This window comes from Nakaseomyces bracarensis, assembly GCF_045282275.1.
Source record: "Nakaseomyces bracarensis strain CBM3 chromosome Unknown Scaff8_0, whole genome shotgun sequence".
NCBI classification, from domain to species: Eukaryota; Fungi; Ascomycota; class Saccharomycetes; order Saccharomycetales; family Saccharomycetaceae; genus Nakaseomyces; species Nakaseomyces bracarensis.
The window spans coordinates 113,082-138,102 of record NW_027263969.1 but is presented as its reverse complement, the minus strand read 5'-3'; the positions used below and the strand labels follow the sequence as shown (position 1 = coordinate 138,102).

The window sequence follows — 25,021 nt, the reverse complement described above, 5'->3', positions numbered from 1 at the left end:
AATTTTCTTTATTTTTATTTTTATTCCTTCACTCTAAGGATAAAAAAAAAAACAAACAACAACATATTTTTAATAAATAATATAAGCGATATGTCTACTATCGAATTATTTAAGAGAGGCGGTAATGAGGCCGTCAAGATTAACCCACCTAACGGTGTTGATTTCCACATCACCAAGCGTGGTTCAGATTGGTTGTTCGCTGCCTTCTGTATCTTCGCCTTGTTTTCCATTGTGTTCATCTTCCTAATGTTCAGAAAGCCAGTCCACCAAAGATTGGTATACATCACTGCTATCGCTCCAAACGTCTTCATGGCCATCGCTTACTTCACCATCGCTTCTAACTTGGGTTGGGCTCCTGTCCGCGCCAAGTACAACCACGTCCGTACTGATACCCAAACTCAACACCCAGGTACCAGACAAATTTTCTACGCCAGATACGTCGGTTGGTTCATGGCTTTGCCATGGCCTGTTATCCAAGCTTCTATGTTTGGTAACACCCCAATCCTACACACCGCTTTCAACTGTGCCATGGCTTGTGCTTTCACCGTTTGTTTCTTGGTCGCTTCCGTCGTCCACTCCACTTACAAATGGGGTTACTTCACCATTGGTTGCGGTTTTGCCATAGTTACTGTTGTCTCTATCATGACCACCACCTTGAACTTGATTAGAAAGATTGGTGACCAAGAAAGAGAAAAGACTTTCTACGTCTACTTCTGCCCAATCCTTGCTCTATGGTTGGTCGCTTGGCCAGTCTGTTTCGGTATCAGTGATGGTGGTAACGTTTTGCAACCAGACTCTGAGGCTATCTTCTACGGTATCATCGACTTGATCATCTTGGGTTTCTTCCCAGCTTTGTTCGTTCCTTTGGCTAGCCACGTCGGTACCGACAACTTCACTATCGAAGTCTTCAGCGAAAACGCTAACGCTGCCGCTGCTGGTATGGCTAAGTCCCCATCTTACACTGATATGGAAAAGTCTCCAGCTTCCTCTCCAACTCCAGTTACTCCAAAGCCAAAGGCTAGCATCAAGAAGCCAAAGCTAATGAAGAAGAACAAGAACTAAGTTTCCTGTAAACATCTTTCCTAAAAAAAAAGAATTATTTTATCAAAATAAAATGATAGTTTTTCTGATATCCAAAAATTTTATTACATCCAATTTATGTTATTAATATTTCATTTCCAATGTTAAAATCGGTTATTCTCTGATTATTATTCTCCCCGTTTCCTCTGTAGTTTACAAAGAGTTACAGGATTGTCGATTATTCTAAATTCAAAGGGAGAAATAAAAACAGTGCCCTTTATTTTTTGTTTTTTTATCTTTACAATACACTAATACACTTTAATAATTAATCAATCTACTTGTTTGTTCTCAAGCATTTAGGTCCCTTAATTATACCCAACAAACTTTATTATACTTTCATTTTTTTCATTTCAAGAGAATAGAAAAGCTATGATTGGTATTTGGTGCTACAAATATACCTCTGCATTCATATCCTTCTTGTTAACTGAGAAACACGTGTGAACCCAGCTTTTTAAATTTCAATATTTAATTTGCGGGAAATCATAATTTTCTTTAAATTCTTAAATATACCACATTTATTTTATTATTTCAAAAGTATCCTCTGTTTGTATTTACAAATAAGATATATATATAATTATTAATACAAACAAAAAAAAAATAACACTCATTTTAAAAATTGAACAAAAAAGATAATCTTTATGCTAAATTTACAATCAAATCACTATTCAATCAAGCAATTTATATGCCATAATAATGCTTACTAAAAATTAATAAATAATATTATCAAGTTTAATCGATATCAAAAAGTCTATAAACTTACTGTTATACCATTTTTTAATTATATGTACCATTTTGGTTTTTGGAGAGTAATATGTCGAACACTTCCGACGCCGTTAAGTAAATGCTCTTTATATCTTTTGAGATTCTAACCCATTCCTCACCATATTTAGGTTCTTCTTCTAACACAGCATCTTTACAAACTTGAATATCCTTTTTAAGACTCTCTAAGCAGAAAGCTTTGTACAACCATAGGTCACCATATTTCTTATTTTTACTCAGCGCCCTATCGATCCATTTTAACGCAATAATAAACTGATTTTCCCTAAAAAAGGATTTCCCAATCTCAAAGAGAACTAGGGAGGAATTATCAGTAGATTTTAGGGCGTCCTGGAACAAAGTCTTTTTGTAAACAGATTTCTTTTCTTTTGCTCTCCGCATACATAACACCCACATCCATTCATCTTTTCTGAACTTCTGAATACCTTGGGATATTAGTAAATCTGCTTGGTCTATATTATCCTGTCGCATCTCCAACTCAATCCTTGCAGAGAGTAACTTTGGATTATCTGGTAATTGGAGCATACCTATATCAAGTATTGATCTTGCTTTCATTAAGTTTTTCATTCGAATTTCCATGAATTTAGAATATTCAATCCATAAAGTGGGTGATTTTGGTACAACTTCAATGGCATGTTCATAAACTCGGATAGTGTCATCATACAGATTTAAATACTCATTCATCTGTGCTAATTGCAGATGTATTTTATAACACGAAGAATATTTAGGCAGAAATTGATTTCGAACTAGGTTAATAGCTGCCTTATTATTGTCACAATACCTCAGGAAGTCAATGTACTTATAGGCAATACGCTCTTCTTCCCTTAAAGTGAGAGTGGAGTCATTAACAAATCCAAGTAGATTTTTAAATATGCTTTCTGCACTACTAATATCATGCAATTGCATCACAATCTTCAATTTTGCAAACCAACCTTCTAGAAAGTGAGGCAAATTCAATAATATTTTATCTAATAAATCCAATACTTTCTTTGGGGATTTGTAGTGCTTCCATAGTTCTTTAGCATATAAAATGGAAAGATTTGGATGCTTCGTTATTAACGTTTTTTTATCTGTATCTTCGAATAGTAGTTCGTCAAAAATTTCGAAAAAAATCGTAGAATGCCCTGATGCCATACATTCACTCCGCAATTCTGTCCATAACTTCAGCTTTTCAGGCTGAAATCTCAATAAGTTTTTAGTTAGAGCAATTCTTATAAGAGATGACTGAGATTTACTCATTATCTCCGTATTAACCGTATCTAAAACCTTGCTATTAAGTGAGCCCAATATCATATCCGTAAGTATAAATGAAGAAAGCTCAAAATTGCCACTTGTAGCCAGAGACCCAGCTCTTTCTACCCATTGTAGGACATCTCTGATTTCCATATTAATTTCTGAGAATGCAGGTCTAAGGATTTCCTTAATTTCAGACAAACTAATGGTATTTCTATTTTTTTCTTCCAACATGGCCCTAAATAAGAACAGATTCTTGTCTGACGGCTGAGATTTCATGAATTCTAGTAGTAAGGTTTTCACATCAGAGTAGGGAGTAAGATCAAATAATGCGATCCAGAAATCTTCGCTATCAGGTAGAAACTCCAATGCCTTCTTTAAAATGCGAATAACTTCTGATCTGTCTCGTTCAAATTTTACAGCTAGTTTCCAAAATTCTAGGCTATACGGTATTTCTTTTAAAGCCCTCCTTACAACTCTATATTTATTTGATCTCTCAGACTCAAACTCTATTGCTCGTAACCATAAGTTTGTGGACTTAGGGATAAATCTAAGAGCATTAGCTGTAAGAACTTTTCTTGTAACAATATCGCTTTCATTCATTCTAATGTTTTCTAACCATATTTCCTCATCTCTGGGACATTCTATACATCCCTGTTGTATTAAGGATCTAGCAGCGCTATAATTACCACAATGCTCCTCTAATCTGGCAGATGATATCCAACTGGTGGCGTCCTTTGGCTCTGTTCTCCTATAGGACTGTAAAATTAATCTCCGTTTCTGTACTTCCTCGTTATCCTCGATATTTAATTGAGACTTGTCGTTCTCGAGTTCGCTCAAATATTTCGAAGTAATATCTTCATTTTTGGTATCGTCAAAAAAATCTGTGTCTAGTTGTCTAGCAAGTATTCGTTCCCTTTCTTCAGTGAGTTTACTGAGGTCTACACCTTTACTTTTAATAAGGCTATCTGGAGCAGCATATGTCCTCCTATTTAGCTGCTCCTCCATTCTTGCCCGTCTGTTAGCCCGTGTTATATCAACTGCTTCAGGGAGATTCAACCATTGTTCCTCTGAGATAGAATTAATTTTTGGTTTTAAATCCTCAATTTTAATATGAGCTTTGGAATTTCTATCATTACCTTTCCTTTTCCTCTTATTATTTATTCTCTCATCCAACGCTGCAAAAACATCTTCGTCATCACTCTCATGGCTTCCCGTATTCTGTTCTTTTTCCAAATACCTTTTCGGTACTCTAGATATATCACCTTGTTTTTGACCCCTGGTCGAAAACCCAGTCGCACCTCTACCAACACCAGCAATATAACCAGGTGGTGCTTCTTGATCTAGAAATGACGGCCTACTCATTTGTTTGTTTCTTAATCACGAACTCTGTATGTCTTTGCTATTTAAACCTTGAAATTAAAAAAAAAATAATAAAATAAGAAACCAATTTCCCAAAGAATCTTCTTTTAGGATAAACAGAATAAAGATTTTGTAAAGATTGCGTTTTATCTAATCTCAATAGAACTCTTTTATGAGCAGACATCGCTAAATTCGAATTGCTATATAGTTTTATTTTCTTTCTTTTTTTCCTCCAGCAAACCTGATACCTAACTTCAACATCACGTGATTACTGAGCAATATCTTTCACCAATTAAAGTTCATTGTAGTTAAAAAATACTATTTTTTTATTATATTTATACAATAATCCAGCTATATATATTAAAGCAATAAATTCCTTTAATCCAACCAACATTTATCTATCTGCAGCTCTTTTACAAATACACATAGTAACGAAGTAAAGCTTATTTTAATACACAGTAGAGCCATAATATATATATCAGGACTTTTTTTACATAATATTTTATTGAATGTAACTTGTAGTGGATAATAATTGTAAGTCACTGCATAAGAGATCTTGTTATTTTACGTATTAGTGCCTTATTTTCGATGAATAAGACACTAAATTTCCTAAAACAGTAATACAGTGTACAGTAATACAGATAAATAAGAAAACTTTAAATTCAAGCCGTGCCTGTTTTTAATAAATGCGACCAAGTTACCATTTCCCAGAAATAATTTAATAGATGTTTTGACAGTGAAAATCTCGGAGTTTCCAACATTCTCTCTTTGTGTTTTTTAATGTGCGGTGTTTTCTTCGTAGCTGGGGGGAACAATGGAAATAATAATAACTCACACAGAAAGAATTGCAGAGAAAGTATAGTTATACGACGGTTTCTTAAAGCAGATAATCCCAAAATTAATTTAATATTAAATTAAAAATTTAATGCATTTCTTCAGAAATGACTGTAGACCCTTTTTTAATGATATTTTGGGGGAAAAACCCTTCTTTTATATTCCTCTATGTCTCGGCCAAGAACCTGTGCTAATTAATTAGAAGAAAGAGGGGAATATTGAGGACCATTTGTATTTAAGAAGTTAATTTTTCTGACACAAAGAAGTGAGATTACCAGTACGTATATCCTAAAAACAGTGTCTATAACTTGAGTAACGAAAAGGTAAGAATTTGGAATGTTTGATAAGTTGAAGCAGAAGTTTGAGAAACTAACGGATAACGAGCCACCTGTTGGAACCATTGACATTGGAGGCGAGATGTCTTGGGATCTTGTATACAAGTACAGGTACAACCATGGTGTCAATTTGGGTGCGTTGTTTGTTCTAGAAAAGTGGATATATGAGGATGTCTTTGAACACGGGGGTGACAGTGAGTTTGATGCAATTCAAAATTATTTGAATAATGGGAACAGCCCAGATCAAGTTGCTCAAAAGCTAAAGGATCACTACAATAGCTATATCAACAAAATACCATGGGATTTCTTGCAGAATGATGCTGGTATCACTGCCTTTCGAGTCCCAATTGGATACTGGCATGTGCGTAATGGTGACTTGTTGAGTGGTTTACCTTTTGAACCCCATCAGAAAGTTTACCAGCTCGCTAAGCCCATGGACTTTCTGAATGATTTATTTAATAAGGCCAATGAACGTGGGATCGGTATATTAATCGATATACATGGTTTACCTGGTGGTGCTAATGGGGACTCTCACAGCGGGTTTAACAATGGCGGTGCTAACTTCTTTGGAAATAGTGGCTACGTTGATAAAATGTGTAACGAAATTATCCCTGCAATTGTCAACGATATGTGCAAGACGCATATGAATGCTATCGGGTTACAAGTAGTAAATGAATCTGTGTTTGACAACAATGCACAAGGTCAAAAGAAATACTACAAGAAAGCCATCCAAACAGTTGCTAAAATTCAGTCTGGTCTACCAGTGATAATTTCTGATGGTTGGTGGCCTCAGCAGTTCTCTGATTGGGTCAAGAGTGAGAAATTTGACTTAATGACCGTTATCGACAGCCATGTGTACCGTACATTCTCAGACTCAGACAAGAGTAAAAATGCTGATCAGATTATCGATGAGTTGCCAGGTTCCGTGAACTTCAACAAGAATGATGCCGATTTTATGGTTGGTGAGTTTTCCGGAGTCCTGGACGAACAAACCTGGCAGAAATCCCCTGGCGACAGGAATGAATACGTCAAGAGATTCCTAAATAAACAACTAGAGGTGTTTGAGAACACAAGTTCCTACGGTTGGTTTTTCTGGACTTTACAATTTCAATGGGGTGATGGTGGTGAGTGGGGGTTAGTCCCCATGTTTGAGCGCGGTGGCTTAAAGAAAAGACCAGCAAACAACAACTTCAATATCGATGAGAACCGTGTAAACCAGCTCATCCAAGACCACATCAACTACTGGAAGGACAAAGGTGGAGACAAATTTGAACACTGGCGCTACGAAGACGGATTACGCGGTGCCATCAATGATATCGCCGCCTTTGCTCGTTTCGGAAACTCCAGAATCGGCAGATGGCACTCCTGGAAAACCCTAAGAAGAAACCTCTACATCGCCCAGAAAGGCGACAGCCAGTACATGTGGGAATGGGACCAAGGCTTCGACAGAGCAATCCAAGATTTCAACAGGTATTAGAGTATTTATAGCAATATAATGTATATATATATATATATATAGTACCCTTTTTTTATATTGGCCTTAATATCATATAATAAGAATAACAAATAACAATATTAGTACCATACCCTATTTCGTAACTATACCTGCGACTTTTTTAACCAGTATTTACCCACTCACGAGGTTAAGAGTCACATGTTTGGCAAACAGAGCCCTCTCTCTATATTCCAACAGCGATGCAGGCCTTTCGAAGCCGTTTTTTCAGCTTGAAATGCTTCGATGACTAAGAAGTTCGGCCAGCCTTCTTTTTTCCAAATGGAAGATTAATAAAATTGAAAAAAAAAATTGCATTGAGTGTATGTGCGGGTGTTTCTGTGTGAATTCTAAATTACTCATAGAACAACAATATTGAAAAAAAAAAAAAAATTTATTACTTTCAATGGTATTGAATTTTACTATATATTCAATAAAGAAAATTTTCTTTTTACTTCTTAATTAGAATCTTTATTTAGACCCAATTTATTTATATTTCCTTTTTAATATAACTAAACAATAAAAAACAAACAAACGAACAAACATACTGCAACATGTTTATCAAAAACGATTACAGAGGTGACAGAAGCCGTCTTGAAGACTGGAGAATTAAGGGTTATGATCCACTAACTCCTCCTGATCTGTTGCAGCACGAGTACCCAATCAGTGAAAAGGGTGCTGAGAATATTGTCAAGGCTAGAGATGCTGTTTGTGATATTTTGAACGGCAAAGATGACCGTCTAGTCATAGTTATTGGTCCATGTTCCATCCATGATCCTAAAGCTGCTTACGAATATGCTGATAGACTGGCAAAACTTGCTGAGACACTATCTCAGGATCTTCTCATCATTATGAGAGCTTACCTTGAGAAGCCAAGAACCACCGTTGGCTGGAAAGGTTTGATCAATGACCCTGATATCGATAACTCTTTCCAAATCAACAAAGGTTTGAGAATCTCAAGGGAAATGTTCACTAAGCTTGTTGAAAAGCTTCCAATTGCCGGTGAAATGCTGGATACCATTTCCCCACAATTTTTGAGTGATTGTTTCTCTCTAGGTGCCATTGGTGCCAGAACTACCGAGTCCCAACTACACAGAGAGTTGGCCTCTGGTCTTTCTTTCCCAATCGGTTTCAAGAACGGTACTGATGGTGGTCTACAGGTTGCCATTGACGCTATGAGAGCTGCTGCTCACGAACATTACTTCCTATCAGTTACGAAGCCTGGTGTTACTGCCATTGTCGGTACTGAAGGTAACGCAGACACTTTCATTATCCTAAGAGGTGGTAAGCACGGTACTAATTATGATGCCGAAAATGTTAAAGCTACGAAAGAACAACTACTGAAGGCCAAACTGATTGATGAAACCGACAGTACTAGAAGAATTATGATTGATTGTTCTCATGGTAACAGTAATAAAGATTTCAGAAACCAACCAAAGGTTGCCAAGGAGATCCATGATCAACTAAGTGCCGGTGAAAATGGTCTATGTGGTGTAATGATTGAATCTAATTTGGTAGAAGGTAGACAAGATGTTCCAGCTGAAGGTGGCCGTGAAGGTCTGAAATACGGTTGTTCGATAACCGATGCTTGTATCGGGTGGGATACAACTGAGACTGTCCTTCAGTTACTCGCCGAGGGTGTAAGAAACAGAAGAAATCTTCTAAAAAAGTAATTATATTAGAATAATAAACGAATAATAATAGAATTTAACTCAAAGAAAAATTTCTTAAGCCACAATATAGGTATCAGATAATCTGAGAAAACATATTTATTTAACCTACTTTTTCCTTATTTAATATTTTGTATAGTGCATCCTCCTTGTAGTACATTTTCTCATTTGTTTCTTTATTGCGGTACATCATTTGTATTGTAGATGAAACACACTAGTTTTTTCTTTAGATATAACTTTATAGCCCTTTATTTTTTTTTTATTTTTTTGGATTTACTAAAAACTTACATAAAAATGATATAAAACTTTAAAATTCACCATATCAGTCTTTTTATATCTAGATATGGTCCATGGTATCGTCAAATGTACTATTATCGATCAGGCTTTGATGATAAAGCTAATAGTAAAAAAATATGATAACAATAACTAAAACAAAAAAGAAGAAGTTAAAAATAAACTTCTAAAAAAATAAAAATAAAAATGAAATTGTAGAGATTAAAAAGGAATGCTTAGGAGATAAAATTTAAACCTTTTCTTTCGGTAACTTTTCATTTAAACGTTTAATTTGGTCCTTTAACTCTTTGTTTTCTTTCTTAAGAATTTCTAGTGCAATCTGTTTTTCCTTTGCCCTACCAAAGGAGAGCAACTTTGCCATTTCTTGGTTTTCTTTCGTTAAAGTTTCTAGTCGGACAACTGTCTTATGTGCCAGTTCTTCCGTATCATACCGTCCAAATTTAGTTGAGGAATTGGATGGGTTCATAGCTAGTGCGGTTAAAATGCATTCCAGATTATTATTTGCCTCTTCTAATTCTTTCTCACGATTTTGTAAGGCTGTTGATAATTTCCTAAAGATTATATCTAGACTATTGGAGACTTCAATTTCCTTAACTGTGATATGATCATCTTGATCGGTCAGTGGCTGTCTTTCTGTTGCAAACTCAATTCCTGCATTCAATATATCTTTCAGTTTTTGAACTTCTATTTCTAAAGTTTCAATCTGTGCATCTTTTTTCTGTAATTTATCCTTCAATGTTGCTAGGTTTTCCTCTGTGTTCGTGCTAGTGAAAGGATTGTTGTGGCTATAGTCTGTAACAGGTGTCTGATACGAAGGGTATTGTGTCATGCCACTTTTTGGTGTTATATCATCAGCGGGACTCACATAGGATCCGGAATTTTTACTGCTGTGACCAAATACTTGTCTACCTGCATTACCGACACCTTTCGAGTAAAAGTTCATGTTATTTTCACTATCAAAATAAGTAAAATGCTTACTATTATTTGGTAGATAATTTTTAGTTGCAGCAGCATTATTAAATGCTGTATGTGAAACACTCGAAGTCTCCGTAGCTGCCATTAAGGAGCTCATATTTGAATTACTTGCCAATGTGCCTACACTATTGTACCTAATATCAAATACTTGGTCTTCTATTATTTTCTGAGTGGTGTTACCATCATTAATATGGCTTATCCCAATATTCGTGCTGGTATTATGATTATTATTAACAATATTATTATTACTATTACTATTATTATTATTAGTGTTGTTGTTATTGTTGCTGAAATTATTGTAACTGCTTTGAAATCTATTGTGAGTCGAAAATTGAGAAAGTTCATTCGTGTTTTGATAACTGTTATTATCGTTGTGTACCCCATATACTGCATTGATACCAATGTTGTTTGAGTTATGACCAAAGCTGTTACCAGAAATATAAGCGGTATTTAGGTTAGCATTGCCGGTTGCTTGATTTCTATAGGTTTGTACCATATTCTGTTGATCAAAGTTCCCTTGTAAAGGTTGAAAGTATTTCGCATAGTTTGTAGTTTCAGTTGGTTTATTACCCATTTCGTAGTTTTCTAAATATATACCCTGTGCACCAACTATTGCACTATTCAAGTTCTGGTTCTGCCCATTTTGAGCTATTGCCTGAGGATCCTGTTCGACTGTTCCCTGTTTTGTTTGAAAGTTCATTTGCTATGACAGGGAAAATATGAAAGGAATAAACTTTTGAATTTTGTCCGCTGGTGAGAAATGGAATATTCAGATCTCAGCTTAATACCTGTACAATAACCACTAATTACTGATAGTGCATATACCTTATCGAGCAAATGTATTTGGCCTGAACATATAGAGGAATAAAATAAATTAGAACTTAAGAGAGGGAAATTAGAGTTAAATCAAAAGATAGACCTCATAGATACTGCTATTTATACTTCTCCAATCCTGGAAGATATCACGGCTCAGCCTTGTTGCAGAAATTAAGCGCCTTCTGACCTTGTTTCACAAATACGTATAATGTGATAGTTTGTCGCCGAGAGTTTCATATGGTATATTAGCTGCCTGTTTTTATTTGTTTTTCTATTAAAATTGTATAGTTTTAACTTAATAATTTCATTACAAATGAAAGGTATAAACAGTTCTATATAACCTTTTTATGTAGAGGCTACTTTATCTAGTTTGAGATCCGAGAGTAAAACAGGATGTACCCGTTCTTTTGCATTTCTTCGTAATTCTCACTAATTACTATCTTTTCGTCATTGTAGAGGACCCATTGGGGCTTCCCATCAATTGTTTTGCGGATGAAGGCAACGTAATGGCCTGATTGGACAGAGTTACCCTTGTGACATATGATACCCGACAAACGGTAGTTGCTTGGGTCCTTGTGTCCGTGAACTTTACCTGCCACTTGTGGTTTTTCTTCAGCTGCTGGCAATTCACCGTCATCGTCCATATTGTTGAACACCCAATCAACACTGCGGTTTACATCACTGTTATTTAAGATCAGAGCTTTACGACATAGTTTAGGATCCAGTCCCATAGATACCATAGAGGCAATAAGCTCAGGATCAACTTCATTTTTAGGTACCATTTTTGGAGCTACAAACTCTGAATTAACATCTTCGTCCTCAATATGTTCGAATAACCAGTTCATGGCTAATTCGGGATTACTGTTCCCAGTGTTAAACAAAGCTCTTATGCTGGCATTTCTTGAAAATCCCATTTCTTCTAGTTGAGAGATGAAGGTCTCGTTTGCTTTGAATACGTCATCACTGTCATCATTGTCCTTTAGTAACTGCTCATAGCCCTCTTGGAAGCCTAAACCTTTAGCAAAACCCAGATCAAGAGTTTCTTCCGGATCCTTTAGACCAGGTATCTCTAATAGATTACTGGTCTTTACTGGCGCCCAGTTCTCGATTCTGATACGGATAGGATTGATAACTAATGTATCCGGGTATGTTTGTAAAGCTGGCTTTTTACTGGCCATAACCATCTCATTACAGTTTGGACATTTAAACTCTATGATTTCACCTGAGAAGTAGGCAGTTAGCCGTTCTTCTAAACTTTGTGGATCATTATTGTCATTCAGAGGTAACTGTATTGTTTCGGTTGATTGAGTCGAGTATTTTACTCCGTCACATCTTTTACATTGTAAACGATCTTCCATCATAAATTTGATCAGATCATTTGGATTAGCTTCAAATTTATCAAACAATTTCTTATCGAGCTCCTCAACTAAAAACGAAAAAAATTCCAAAGCATCTTGTTGTCTACCTGAACTAAATTCCTCATGACCTTGACCAATACATTTCTTAAAAGATTTTGGTCTTATACCATTTTGGTATCTTTCAGGCTCTTCCTTCATTGCAATTTTTATTTTTAGTAACTGTTCCCTCAAATTATTAGCAGGATACATGACATCTTTAGAAAATTTATCACCCATTATGTCAGCATTCCAGTCTTGAACACCTCCATTCATCAAACATTGAATAACAGAGTTTAAGTAACATGAATTCCCTAAGTTGATTAACCCACATCCTAGGTTTGAAGAAGCCTCCAAATGCTTTAGTTCTTGGCCCTTTTCATCAACCATTTGGAAGTCCCAATTCATATTTTGTTCAACTTGCAATTCTACCAAAGTTTTTTCGTCTGCAACTTTGTTTTCAATATCAATTCCATACTTAAACAAAGTATCTTTTAATACCTGCGTATCTCTAAATTTAACTTCATCGTCGCATGAGTAACAATATATATCGAACGAAGAGCTACTCAAGGAACCCAACTTAACAGCCAGAGGATGATCAGGATATGTCTTGTAGTGAGCAAGTGCATGGGAGTGACCTTCAATACCAATCTGTTCACGACCACATCCTAAATTACCACAATGTAGACATATCCAAAGGTTCTGCTCCAAATCACAGTCCGAACAATGTGTCCCTAACTGTTTTTGTTCTATATCGGGAACCACAAAATTTTCGACATGTGTACATGTTTGAACATCTAATTGCCACACATTAGTCTGGTCCACAAGATCCTGGGACTTGGCATTTAGAATAGCATTAACTTTCTCCTGTTCAGGGTCAGCCATCTCGCCACCAGACTCCAGTAGAGTTTCTGCATTTCCTCCAGGATTTTCAAAATGCACCAACGTCCAGGTATTCATATAGTCAGCATCATGAGATTTCTCAACAACTTGTAATTTAATCTTTTTGTTAGAGCTACAGTCATCACTGTTCCCGTCATCAATCTCCTCAAATTTCCTAACTTTAGCAAAATTCAGGTAGTTCTTGTGCTCAGAACCATTATGCCCGGCAACCTCTATGTGTAAACTAGTATGTCTAGGACAAACAGCCTGAAAACATACCAGACACACATTCAGCGAGTGCTCAGCAGCTAAGGAATCACTTATAATCGACGATTCTGATTCAGGCTTGTCTGGATTATAAGGGGTCTCATAGCAATAAATACACTCATCCTTAGCAATAGCACTTGGTACTTGCAAGTTTTTCAATACTACAGCAGCCATCCTTTATTCTTACAAACGTAGTGCTTTCTCCTAATGATATTGAAGCAATTTTTTTCATTGAAATCCAACAGAAATGGGAATAATACCTAATCCTTAATAATATTAAGGATGGCTAATTTTTTTTTTTCAGTTATATATCTTATTACCCTAAACGCGGCCAACTCATGTTTTCCCATAATAAACGAAATTTTAGGCCATCGCATCGCCCAATATCAGTAAACACAGATGATATTCATATTAGTAACTTTAATTATAGTCTATGTATCATTGGTATAAATTGTGTTTAATTCTTACTTCACCCATTGTGAAACTATTATACAGATTATATATAAGCTAAAAGCCTTGCTCTAGCCTCGGGGATAAAAAAACAACCATATCCCTCTTTCCTTTAGTTTTTTTCTTGATTTCTATCATAATAAAATGTGGTGGACACATCTACTCCTTTGATTCTTGTATTTATCTTACAAGAAACAGTATTTCACCACACCAAATATCGAAAGACTGAAGATAATCAGAAAGAAAGTATGTAAACAAAACGCGTCAAACGAAGTCATCAGGTAGTAAGGCATGTGAATATAGTACATCCAGTATACCTTATCACAAATATCCTCAACATAGTGCATGAGGGTAGTGCCATTGCCCTCCTGTACTCTCCTCTCCTTGGTCGTCAGCACATATCTCATAGTACTCTTCTTCTCATGTGTCGACATCTTGGTTCAAATTATTTTTTCTTTCTTTTGTTTTCTTACTGAGGACCTTCCATGTACTATAAAACACAATATCTATAGACTGAATAATATATTGTTGATATATATTAAAAATTGCATAGACCAATTTATTGCCCGTTTAGCTATGAACAGGTTCCTCCTAAAAAAATCGCTTAAAATAAAAAAAAAAAAGATGCGAAAATTTGAATGTTTTTCTTTCTTTTTTTATTATTTTTTTAATCTCTTAGTATATTACTGACAAATGGATGAGGTGTGATACGATATTATATTTTCTATATTTTCTATATTTAATTGTTAAGGATTCTATATGCTTTACTTAAACATGGAGAACAGAGACCTTCTCTTTCCTTCGCCGTGAGAATTGCTGTTGCTACGGAGCAGCGCGTCTCTTCTCGCCCTCTCTAAATCTAGTGATTGTCTGGCTTTGGCGAAGGACTTCCTCATCTCTGTTTTATTAGTAGTACTTATGTTTATACTACTGTTACTTCCATTACTGGAGGCGTAGTGTTTCAGTTCATGTCTAGCTCTGTTATCCTTCGAGTCGGAGTGGTGTTTACTGTGGGCCTCTAGCGAGGCCCTTCTATCAATTGAGTCGGAAATCACCTTCGAGCTTTGACTTCGGGGCATGGGCTTCTTCTTCGGCAATGAACTTAAAGTGTCATCTAAAGAATCATGACTTTGAATTCCTTGGAGATATGCGTGTCTATCATCATTATTTCTCGACTCGCGTCTTGTAGTTGATGGTTCTGGTGATGCGAAATGGACCTCTTGTAATTTCAGATCAAGTGACTTACGTGCTTTTGTGGCATCATTTCTGTTTTGAGAGTGCTTCCTGATAAACGCTTCGGCACGCTCCTTATCAGTTTTATTTTCTTGTACCCCAGGATAGTGCCTGGTTTTGTTTTTACTCATGTCGATATCAATACTCTCACTTGATAGAAGACTATTATCCATTTCTCCTGTTACACTGGCACTATTCAAAGAAGTGTCTGACATATTAACCTCTTTCATGCCTAGATCAAATCTTTGCTGGATATATTTGCCATTAATATCCTTCTTAATATACTCATTTTTAAATGGAGAAGTATTCTTCTTTTCTGGTGTTAGATCGATTAAACTCTTTTCCTGGGTTGGATTGTGAGCATGAGGTTCTGTATTTTCATTGTAGTTCCATCCAGCTATAGGCCTTGACTGATTAGACTGTTTTGCTTCAGGTTGACCTATAGGCCCATACCCCATATTTTGTCCTAATTGTGGTATTTGCTGTTGAGATACTTGAGGTCTTGGTGGAAATGGTATAAAGTTTTGAGATAGTCTATCTGGCGTATCAAATGGCCGTTGCTGAGGTTGCGTTTGCGATTGTGGTTTATGTTGCGCTTGATGAGAATGGGGTTGTGTTTGTTGTGACTGAAGTGCCTTTGGCTGCGTCATTTGTTTATTTAAATTCATATTAGGTTGTGCATTATAATTGATCTGTTGGTGTGTGTCATAATTGATATTCATGCTCGTACCAGGAACGAAATTCATTATAGGTGGATTCGTAGTTTGAGGTATATTCTGTGGATTTTGATGAATGTTATTTGGATAAATCTTATCCTCCACACCATTTTTTGTATCAAATACGTTTGTATTATTGACAAGGTTGTTATTAGAGCCTATCTCATTATAGTAAGGATTATTTCTTAAAGAGTCATTACTCTTCAAATGATCCGGTTTCATCATCGGGAATGGATTGTTTGATTTATGGTTAGCTGATTTCATATAGTTCTGCATATTACTCTTCTCTTGTTGTCCTTCTTCATGTACAACATTTTCTGGTTGAGCACCGTGGGAGCTACTTCTAACTGATTTACCCCCAGTAGAGAAGGAGGTTATACTTTTTTGCCTTTGAGGGTTTGATTTAATATTCAAATGACCATCAGCCATGTTGGAGTGAATCTGTTGTTGGGTGGATTGGCCAACCATTTTCTGTGTTTGATACTCATTGTCTAAGAGTGTATTTAATTCGGTAACGCTAGGGAAGTAAGATTCGCCTGATTGACCGCCAACATCATTTGATGTATGTCTAGTCTCATTTTTTGAGTGGTCAGATATTGTTCTTTCTATAACATTTCCAGATGTTGGAATACTTTTGTGTGATATTGTATTTGAGGTCTGCCTGGAAATTCTATCCTCTTGTATAGATTTTCTTTTCTCAGTATTATCGTCATTCGAGGTTTGTGTGGAAAGATGCAGCCTTGATTGTGTTTGACTTCTAGGGGCTAAATTAGGGATTGGAATTTTGGGAATCATTTCAAATGCACTAACAAACAAATCATTAATCTGCATATTCTCATCTTGGGTGCAGGGTGTCTGTCTTTTGACAGTTCTTTGTTGCAAACTGTTGATTTGATTTTGCATCTTCTGTACTTTCCCTTGAAAATCGGTGTAAAGCTCAAAATTGTATGGTCCTAATCCATAAATGTCATCTATTGGAACAGGAATATTCATTATTGAACAAATATGTGACAATACTTGGTATATATTGGGACGCAAATTTGGATTTTCTGAAAGCATTATTATGATTAAGTTAATAAGCTTTGAAGAGTAGTTATTCGGTGGAAATTCATACTTTGAATGCAATATTGCAAACTGTCCAGTGGTCTCAAAGGGCGTACGATAAAACAATAACTTATACAAAAATATTCCCAAAGCCCAAATATCAGACTTCTCATTAATCGGGATATAGCGATACAAATCGATCATCTCTGGTGCACGATATTGAGGGGTTGTGTGAACATAAATATTTTGTGTTAACATTGCTATGTCTTGATGACTTACCATTACCGGGGAACATTGAGATGTAGATCCAAAATCACATAGCTTAAAGTTATTATGGGCATCCACTAACACATTCTCAATTTTCACATCCCTGTGAATTAAAGGCTCCTGTAGATAATGCATATGTGACAGAGCCCAAGATATATCATACATGATTTTCAAAATTTCGCCCTCATTAAGTTTTGTTTTGAGTCGCTGATTCATATAATCCAATAATGATTTATTGGGACATAGTTCCATTAGTAAGAGCACCTCAAATCCATTAGTACCATCATGACGTCTAGATGCATTCGAGTCATAGTACTCCACAACGTTATGTGCACCCTTTAATTTTTTCATCACTTCCACCTCATTTCTCATTTCATTCAATCCGTCCTCGTCATTAACCGTTACTCTCTTTAGACACGCAACATCTCCAACTTTAAGACATGACCCTGTCCCTAAAGACTCAAATTCGTTTAGAAGTTCCATGAATTTTACAACATATATTTGTGCAAATCCACCCTCAGCTAGATAACTCATAATCTGTACCTTATGTGCACCAACAGCTATCTCTTTCCCAACAGCATACTTCTCCGCTGTTGGATGATTCATAGATGTCAGACTCTTCGTAGCAACTTGGTCCATACTATCCTACTTTTTATTCTTACTATAGTTACACTAGGCTTTATCTGTTTTAGGTTTTTTTATCCCAACTCTGGTTTGCGATTCTAGCTCAATTATTATCCCAAATAATATTGTACAAAATTTGTCTATCAACGAAATACGTGTATTATTAAATTCTACCGTGCCTGATTTTTTCCTTCTATAGTTATAACGTTTCAACAGCTTTCTTCCTGTCCTGTTCAATGGTATTCCAAAAATCTAAGGAGCGAAAACAAGCCAATGCTTCCGAGTCAAAATGGTAGCCAATTGATTTAATGTCTCAATTGCCTTTATAAAAATAATATACAGTCTAGCTATAGCACAATATTTAAAAGCCCAATAAGCCATTGACTCTTACTAAAGATGGAGAAAGGGGGGGCTTTGGGTTTCCCTCATCGCGCCTTTTCGGCCTGTCTTAGCCCAAAATCAAAAAAAAAAAAAATAATATTAAAGCAAAAACCTATAAAACTAGCCTTTAACAAGAAAGTTTATAAATAACGGTATTCTTTATGAAGTTGATTATTTATACCAACACAACTGTGTGAGTCTCAACAAGTGCATTATCATACATCAATATTAATGCACGTCTTACAACCAATTTCTCTCAATAGTTCACACATCTTGTAGAATTTCAAGAAGCTTATTAGTTTCACCAAATGAGTATGGTACCCAAACAATTTCTGTACCGATATTGTTTTTAGACACAGATGCCATTTTGTGTTCTATAAATTCTGTAAGCATAGAGCGTAGAGCCATTTCGTTTGAGGCAATGAAATCGGCAGCACAAAGGCTCGCCAATTTCTTGAATTCTACTCCCACGTTCATTGTTCCACGTCTTGATGGCGCTACACGGCCTGATTTTGAAGCTAGTTTCTGCATGTTAACTAATTGCGTTTCTATGAGCAACCTGTACATTTTCTTCGAGTTTTTCGTTAGGGATTGAAGGACGTATTTAGCACCTTCCGCACCAGTGCTATTTTCTGACTTCCCTATCTTCATGACGTCCTGGAAAGTTGACTCCACTTCATAGGGAGCATAGTTCGTTACGTCGTGGAATACAAAGTTGTAATGCTGAGCTCGGAGATTATCCCACAGGAAAGGAGCATATATGTGATCTGCAGATGCTACAATTGCAACTTGTCGTATAAGCGCCAAGTAACTCCAAATGGTAGGTGAATCACCTCTTCTAATACTGGGGCCGTCGATATTGTGGATTAAAACTATAAGTTTGACATCGTGTGGTTTGTCTTTATAGTAGTCTATTAGTTTCTGGATATTGAGAATCACATGATTACCCCAGAACTTCGATTCGCTCTGGGCTAGCTCTGCTGGAGATAAAATGTTTAGAATGTCCTTGAAAATATCTCTATAATTGAGAGTAGGGTTGTAACCGTTCACCACAACCACAGGGACACCTTCGAAGACCTCTCCGTCAGACTCATCAACCTGTTGTGAGATTGCCAAAGTGGGAGATAGATATTCAAAGATGAAATTTTCTAGGAAAAGACGTTTAGAGCCAATACCATAAAACAGTAATGAAAACCCCTGTGTGATCTCAAACCAGTACTGTGGATATAGTTTTCTCTGTAATTCATATAAGTTCTCTCTCATATTGTTATGCATATTTTTATGGAAAAGGTTACTAACAGTACCAAATTCTTCACGTGTAACATGTGGAGCCGCTGATATCGAATTTGTAGACAACTTACCTGATCTCATCGGCCTTCTCTGGTCAAAGAAACCTTCAAATGTATCCGAAAAGGTTCCTAAAGCTCTGTTGGCTTTCAACTTCTCTACATCTTCGGGTCTCGGTACTTGCGTAGGCTTGAAGTTACGGCTTAGTTTCAGAGTATCTGATACATTTTTACTATTTGTATATTCCTGCAGATTTTCCATTATAACTTTCTTGAGTGGAGAAGTAAAGTCATGTTCCTTAGACAAGTTTGTTTTACGTTTCTTCTGTGGCGTTTGAAGCTGGACTAGCTCCTCAACTTTATCTTCCTCTTGTTTATCGTCATCTTCAAATTCACTATCTGATTCTACCTTTACATCCGACTTATTATCCTTTTCATCACTGTCCTCTGCTCCAGACTCCTCATCAGAGAACTTTAACCTCTTAGTTACTCTTATACGCTTTGATCTACGTGGTGTACCAGGAACTTCAGCATCTACCATTGTTTTAATTCAGCAAGCTATAATTGGGATATATAAAAATTTAAGTGAGAGCAATTCAATATATTCCAGATTAGGGCTGTATGCGTAAACTAATTTCAATAAAGATACCTATCAATGGGCTGTAATTACTAATAATATCAGCATTGAATTAATGTCAAATATACATTTCTTAGATTCTATGTTAAATTATAACGATCGCTTGTTGCGCACAAAGATTAAAAATAAAAAAAATAAAAAATAACAAAAAAAAATAATGAAAAAGGCATTGATGCTCATCGCGATGGATATTAATGTACTCCGAGCAAAATAAAAGCAGTATATATGTATATATATGGTATTTATTGTTGTATATGACTATATAGCCCTTGTAAGGTGACCGCCTCTCTTTAGCTCGAGGGCACGTTTGTAAGGTGGATTGGTTGGTGCCTGAACAGGATCTAGAGAGGCTCCAGAGCTTGGGATGTTATGGTATGTAGCGTCTGAATCGTAGCTGGACAGAGAACCGCAGGCCATAAACTCCGCTATTTCGCGGGGTTGATCCTTCCAGTATACTGGTTTATTTTCGATAGATAGACTTCCTAAATCACAACCTTTGAAGAATTCCACCACAGAGGTATTTACATCTAGTTTTGGAGTCCAATTATCGGGTGGATTATAGCCAATGCATACTATAAAGGCTTCTAGGGATGTGCCTCTGGATGAACGAGGTTTGGCACACACAACTTTTTCAAAAAGAAATCCTAGTTGTGAATATAATACGTCTATGTCTCTGCCTCTAAATATCTTTGCAACAAATGTTCCTCCACGCTTCAAAATACATGTTGTCAGTTGTAACGCGCTCATAATTAGCTGATGTTGTATATATTCATCCAAATCATGTAGACCTGTTACATCTGGTGCACCATCACTACATACAAAATCTGCCTTCTTATTACCAAATATTTCGTAAATCCTCTCGAGGGTCCTAGGATGTGTTATATCAGCTTGTAATGTAGTCACGTTGTCAATTGGAGACATGGGTTGAAGATCAACAGCCACAATTTTTCTATCGTCTTCCTCAGCGGACTTCAACTCACATTTTCTATCTTCGAATAGTTTCCTGGATAACACTTGCGACCAGGACCCAGGTGCTGCACACAAGTCCACCACACGCTTCAACTCGGGATCATCCAGAAAATGGAACTCTTCATTTAATTGTAGAAGTTTGAACGCAGAACGTGCTCTATAACCTTCCTCTTTGGCCTTTCTGTAGTACAAATCTCTCTTGTCTTTACTGCTTTTACCCATTGCTATATTGCTTCTGTTAGTCTTATGTCAGCGACTGTATGCCACAAAAAGGTATCGTTAAAATAGGATATTTATTTTAAAAATTATTACCTATGAAAATGACACTATCAGATGAAGTGAATAAAAAAACAAATACTTAAAACACAATACTGATTTAATAATATCAACATCTTCAATAGCTACATTTCTAATTTTTTTTTTTCAAAATTTTCATTAGGCTCAAAGCGATGAGCTTTCAGCTTTTACTGAAGAAAAATCACATGGAGGATATATTTACAAACAGAACAGAATAAAAAGGTGAAATGTGGTAATCTTAACCATACATACCCCAATCCTCCTCTAGCTCTGCTTTCGATACATCTACTTCTGGTAAGTTCTTCTTTTCCGTCACGTTGTCTCTACACATTGGACAAGTAGTATTCTTTGACAGCCACATGGATATACACTCGAAATCAAACATATGTCCACAATGTGGAAGTCTGATGACTAGAGGATATTCGTCCTCTTTGAAATTGGAGCAACAGATAGGACATGCGTCTTCATTTTTGAGGGTCTTTGGTTGAACTCTAGGTAGTGAGTCGATGAAGGTGTCCGAACACCGGTCTGAATTGGTAGAGTCCATGGATTGCAACCATTCCTCTTGTAAATTTTCTGGGATCAACTGTGAGAGTAGCTGGAGTAAAGTCGTGCTTACCTCGCCTTGCTGGCCGCCAGTAGAATGTACGCCATAAAAGGCTTGGTATAGTGTTCTAAATTGATCTCTTATTTCTTGTCTTGACTCAGACTCATTCGTATTCGATTCATTAATATTGTGTTCTTCTAATGATATTTACCTTGAAAATATGTATATAATCACTACCTTGATCTTGTCCCAGGATAATTTCATATATTTATCTTATATTTTTATTTGCAGAATATTAGTTAGTAAGCAGTTCTTTATATATTTAACATTGTGGCAAAAATAAGCACAGATAAATAATGCTGCACTTTGTGAGGTTTCCTCGAGATAAGTAACATACCCTCGTAATTTGACATCTTTAAAACTAATTGATAACTTGTATATGAGTCAACACTTGGGGTACCCTTATAAAATTCAGTGCATTTGCATGAATTGGTAGTAGTTAAACGCCTTTGATTAAGTACGCTCGCTTTCCCTTTACAGACACCATAGTACCAAAGAATGTTGATCACGTGTTTTCTTGATGTTATAGCAAACTTACTGACCAATTTAGATTATATTAATGAATAGAATATTTATTAATTGTATTACTTGTGTTTCTATTTACAGAGAGTCTATGGTTACAGTAGTTTATTGGAAACCAGCCTTTAGCAGAACTTTTTCAATTGATTGAGCCCTAGTATTTAGAAAACTTTGAGTCACTGGTTTGTGATTTGAATCATTTCCAAAAGATTCCATCTTGGATATTTTCTCAATTGACCTGAAACATTTCAATGCAGATATCCAATCCTCTCTATTTACACAGCAATCAAAGAACCCTATGAAACTTTGAAGTTCAAATACCTCCATGCCGAGTTTAAACCATTCTTTGGCTCTGTCAATGTTGTCGAAAAGGTTCATTTCTATGAATCCTAATGAGGTGAATGATTCTTTAAATCCTTGCGCAGCACATTTCTCGAGAAGAATCCGTGCTTTCATAGGCTCGGAGTTCATATACACTTGCGAAAGAAGGTAGTACCAACGAACGGATGTCTCAACAGATGTTAGTTGGAGGCACCTAATCCAATTCTCTTCTGCCTTTAATATATTAGAGTTATAGGTAAACTCAATCTCTCCAATTTTGCCGTATACTTCACCAATTAACTCATCATTACCATATAACAGCTTACCATGATCTCTTACGGCAATATCGATAAATTTTCTATAAAACTTTAAAGCCTCTACTGAATTACCATTGTCTAGGGAGAGATCTCCCAGAAGCTTGATTGTTAGCGGATGTTCTATGTTATAAAGCTCTTTAAAAAGCTTTCTTGCTATTTCAACCTCATCACCGTCATCCTCTGTTTCGTTGCCCTTTAGTTCCTCTTTCAAAGTATTGAATGATAGTAAAGATATGGCATCATTGTCCCCCAGTTCAGCAGCCTTATCTAACAATTTGCTCTCTAATGATAGTATATCCTGACGTATATATCTGGTTCTATTTCGTACCTTCTCAAGAGCATTTCTCATTATCATTAAATCAGAACCTCGAACTCCTTGCAGCACTTGTTTCACGGTACTATCCTCAGCATCATGGTATAACGCAACACATACTGGATATAGCTTCTTATATGCTAATCGACTATTTAGATCAAAGAGGAGCTTGTTTAAGGTCTTTTTTCTAGGGAAGTGATCATTGAATGATTTTGAAATTTCAAGCGTTTTCAGTGCTTCACTACCTGCCTGTTTACTCCATAAACTCCTAAGAAATGACATGACAAATCTGTTGCTTGCTCTGTTAATCGTATTTGTTATCTCTATTGTTTAATTGGTTAATTATTAACTAATTTAATACTTAGTATAAATACCTTTTTTTCCTTTTCTACGATTTTCCCATAGTTGAGCAAGTCATAATCGATGGTATAAATGATTCGGGATTTTTAAAGAGACTATTGTTTATATAGTGTCTATTTATAAAGTTAAATGCATTAGATAGTAATTGAGGTTGGCTCATGGGGGGAGAGAGGTTCATTTCTTGAAAATTTCGATATTGGCAGGATCAGTAGGACGTGGGAGTTCTTTGAAGTAGTCACTCTCTAGACATTGAACGGTGTCCCATCTCTTTGTAGGGTTTAGACATAGCATACCATTCATAAAGTCTAGTGCACTCTCAGTGGCAGCTATAAATCTTTTACGAAGCTCATCTCTAGAAGGTGGTGGATATATTTGTAACCTGTTATATGAGTTAAAAGTTGATACCTCAGGCCAGTCCTTATCCGTCGGGGTCCCCAACGCTCTAAATGTGACTTCCATTTGTTCTATATCGTTCTGTCCCGGTAAGTACGGTATTCTCAACATAAGTTCTGCGAATATTACACCGAGAGACCACACATCGATAGCGGAGGTGTAATGTTTAGCTCCAAATAGTAGCTCCGGAGCTCGGTACCACCGTGTAACAACATTAGATGTAAGAACCTCGTGGGGGGACGGCACAGCTCTAGCAAGACCAAAATCTGCTACTTTTATTTGCCCATCTGGGGCTATTAGCAAGTTATTGGGCTTCAAATCTCTATGTAGGATGAAATTTCTATGGCAATGGTTCACACCACGAATACTCATCAGCATCCAGGATTTTATATCAGCAGGTGTAAAAAGAATCGACCGGTCCTTAATAACTACTTCCAGATCAGTGGGCAAGAACTCCAGCACTAGATTCAGATTACCATACGACATGAAGATGTCAACTAACTCGATGACATTAATATGCTGCATCTCCTGAAGGTACTTCACCTCACGAATAGCCGACATATCTAACCCATCTTTAAATTCAGATGTCTTGATCTCCTTCACAGCAATCTGTCTCCCAGTACTCTGCTTACTACCCAAGTACACAACAGCATAAGTACCTTCACCGACCTTCTTCTCCTTTGTGTATTCAGTCTGCTCCATATTTGAGGATTGGAAATGTTTCAGTTATAATATATTGTTACAATCGAATTTCCTGTACCTTAGTGTCCAGTTCTGTTTAGCTATAGATAGTTGTTTCCTTTAATGGAGTCTTTTATATGTAACTTAGCTGTTCCATTACTGTGAAACTCTTTTTTTGTTCACAAAACGGCTTTT

At 36.3% G+C, this 25,021-nt stretch overlaps 13 protein-coding genes across 13 annotated transcripts; 3 read left to right on the top strand and 10 right to left on the bottom strand.

Annotated features, from left to right (window-relative positions):
- Window positions 1-90: 90 nt before the first annotated feature.
- Window positions 91-1,062, top strand: RNJ42_01912 (opsin family protein; the record flags this gene model as incomplete). The annotated part of the gene is made up of 1 exon (XM_071052077.1): window positions 91-1,062. The coding sequence occupies one exon, from the start codon at window positions 91-93 to the stop codon at window positions 1,060-1,062; it is 972 nt and encodes a 323-aa protein (XP_070906698.1).
- Window positions 1,063-1,854: 792 nt separating this feature from the next.
- Window positions 1,855-4,455, bottom strand: PRP6 (U4/U6-U5 snRNP complex subunit PRP6; the record flags this gene model as incomplete). Its single annotated transcript, XM_071052076.1, has 1 exon — window positions 1,855-4,455. One exon carries the CDS (start codon window positions 4,453-4,455, stop codon window positions 1,855-1,857), a length of 2,601 nt encoding a protein of 866 aa, XP_070906697.1.
- Window positions 4,456-5,622: 1,167 nt separating this feature from the next.
- On the top strand, window positions 5,623-7,098 carry MRX18 (17-beta-hydroxysteroid dehydrogenase-like protein; the record flags this gene model as incomplete). The annotated part of the gene is made up of 1 exon (XM_071052075.1): window positions 5,623-7,098. One exon carries the CDS (start codon window positions 5,623-5,625, stop codon window positions 7,096-7,098), a length of 1,476 nt encoding a protein of 491 aa, XP_070906696.1.
- Window positions 7,099-7,667: 569 nt separating this feature from the next.
- ARO3 (3-deoxy-7-phosphoheptulonate synthase ARO3) lies at window positions 7,668-8,786 on the top strand (the record flags this gene model as incomplete). The annotated part of the gene is made up of 1 exon (XM_071052074.1): window positions 7,668-8,786. One exon carries the CDS (start codon window positions 7,668-7,670, stop codon window positions 8,784-8,786), a length of 1,119 nt encoding a protein of 372 aa, XP_070906695.1.
- Window positions 8,787-9,306: 520 nt separating this feature from the next.
- Window positions 9,307-10,752, bottom strand: MUM2 (Mum2p; the record flags this gene model as incomplete). The annotated part of the gene is made up of 1 exon (XM_071052073.1): window positions 9,307-10,752. The coding sequence occupies one exon, from the start codon at window positions 10,750-10,752 to the stop codon at window positions 9,307-9,309; it is 1,446 nt and encodes a 481-aa protein (XP_070906694.1).
- A 481-nt stretch (window positions 10,753-11,233) lies between these two features.
- UBP14 (ubiquitin-specific protease UBP14) lies at window positions 11,234-13,585 on the bottom strand (the record flags this gene model as incomplete). Its single annotated transcript, XM_071052072.1, has 1 exon — window positions 11,234-13,585. One exon carries the CDS (start codon window positions 13,583-13,585, stop codon window positions 11,234-11,236), a length of 2,352 nt encoding a protein of 783 aa, XP_070906693.1.
- Window positions 13,586-14,046: 461 nt separating this feature from the next.
- On the bottom strand, window positions 14,047-14,295 carry TSC3 (Tsc3p; the record flags this gene model as incomplete). The annotated part of the gene is made up of 1 exon (XM_071052071.1): window positions 14,047-14,295. The coding sequence occupies one exon, from the start codon at window positions 14,293-14,295 to the stop codon at window positions 14,047-14,049; it is 249 nt and encodes an 82-aa protein (XP_070906692.1).
- Window positions 14,296-14,625: 330 nt separating this feature from the next.
- Window positions 14,626-17,760, bottom strand: AKL1 (serine/threonine protein kinase AKL1; the record flags this gene model as incomplete). The annotated part of the gene is made up of 1 exon (XM_071052070.1): window positions 14,626-17,760. The coding sequence occupies one exon, from the start codon at window positions 17,758-17,760 to the stop codon at window positions 14,626-14,628; it is 3,135 nt and encodes a 1,044-aa protein (XP_070906691.1).
- A 630-nt stretch (window positions 17,761-18,390) lies between these two features.
- ORC2 (origin recognition complex subunit 2) lies at window positions 18,391-19,953 on the bottom strand (the record flags this gene model as incomplete). Its single annotated transcript, XM_071052069.1, has 1 exon — window positions 18,391-19,953. The coding sequence occupies one exon, from the start codon at window positions 19,951-19,953 to the stop codon at window positions 18,391-18,393; it is 1,563 nt and encodes a 520-aa protein (XP_070906690.1).
- A 354-nt stretch (window positions 19,954-20,307) lies between these two features.
- Window positions 20,308-21,240, bottom strand: TRM7 (tRNA methyltransferase TRM7; the record flags this gene model as incomplete). The annotated part of the gene is made up of 1 exon (XM_071052068.1): window positions 20,308-21,240. One exon carries the CDS (start codon window positions 21,238-21,240, stop codon window positions 20,308-20,310), a length of 933 nt encoding a protein of 310 aa, XP_070906689.1.
- Window positions 21,241-21,553: 313 nt separating this feature from the next.
- Window positions 21,554-21,862, bottom strand: RNJ42_01902 (uncharacterized protein; the record flags this gene model as incomplete). The annotated part of the gene is made up of 1 exon (XM_071052067.1): window positions 21,554-21,862. One exon carries the CDS (start codon window positions 21,860-21,862, stop codon window positions 21,554-21,556), a length of 309 nt encoding a protein of 102 aa, XP_070906688.1.
- Window positions 21,863-22,549: 687 nt separating this feature from the next.
- On the bottom strand, window positions 22,550-23,674 carry MSS2 (Mss2p; the record flags this gene model as incomplete). Its single annotated transcript, XM_071052066.1, has 1 exon — window positions 22,550-23,674. One exon carries the CDS (start codon window positions 23,672-23,674, stop codon window positions 22,550-22,552), a length of 1,125 nt encoding a protein of 374 aa, XP_070906687.1.
- A 252-nt stretch (window positions 23,675-23,926) lies between these two features.
- On the bottom strand, window positions 23,927-24,847 carry KIN28 (TFIIH complex serine/threonine-protein kinase subunit KIN28; the record flags this gene model as incomplete). The annotated part of the gene is made up of 1 exon (XM_071052065.1): window positions 23,927-24,847. One exon carries the CDS (start codon window positions 24,845-24,847, stop codon window positions 23,927-23,929), a length of 921 nt encoding a protein of 306 aa, XP_070906686.1.
- Between the last annotated feature and the right edge of the window lie 174 nt (window positions 24,848-25,021).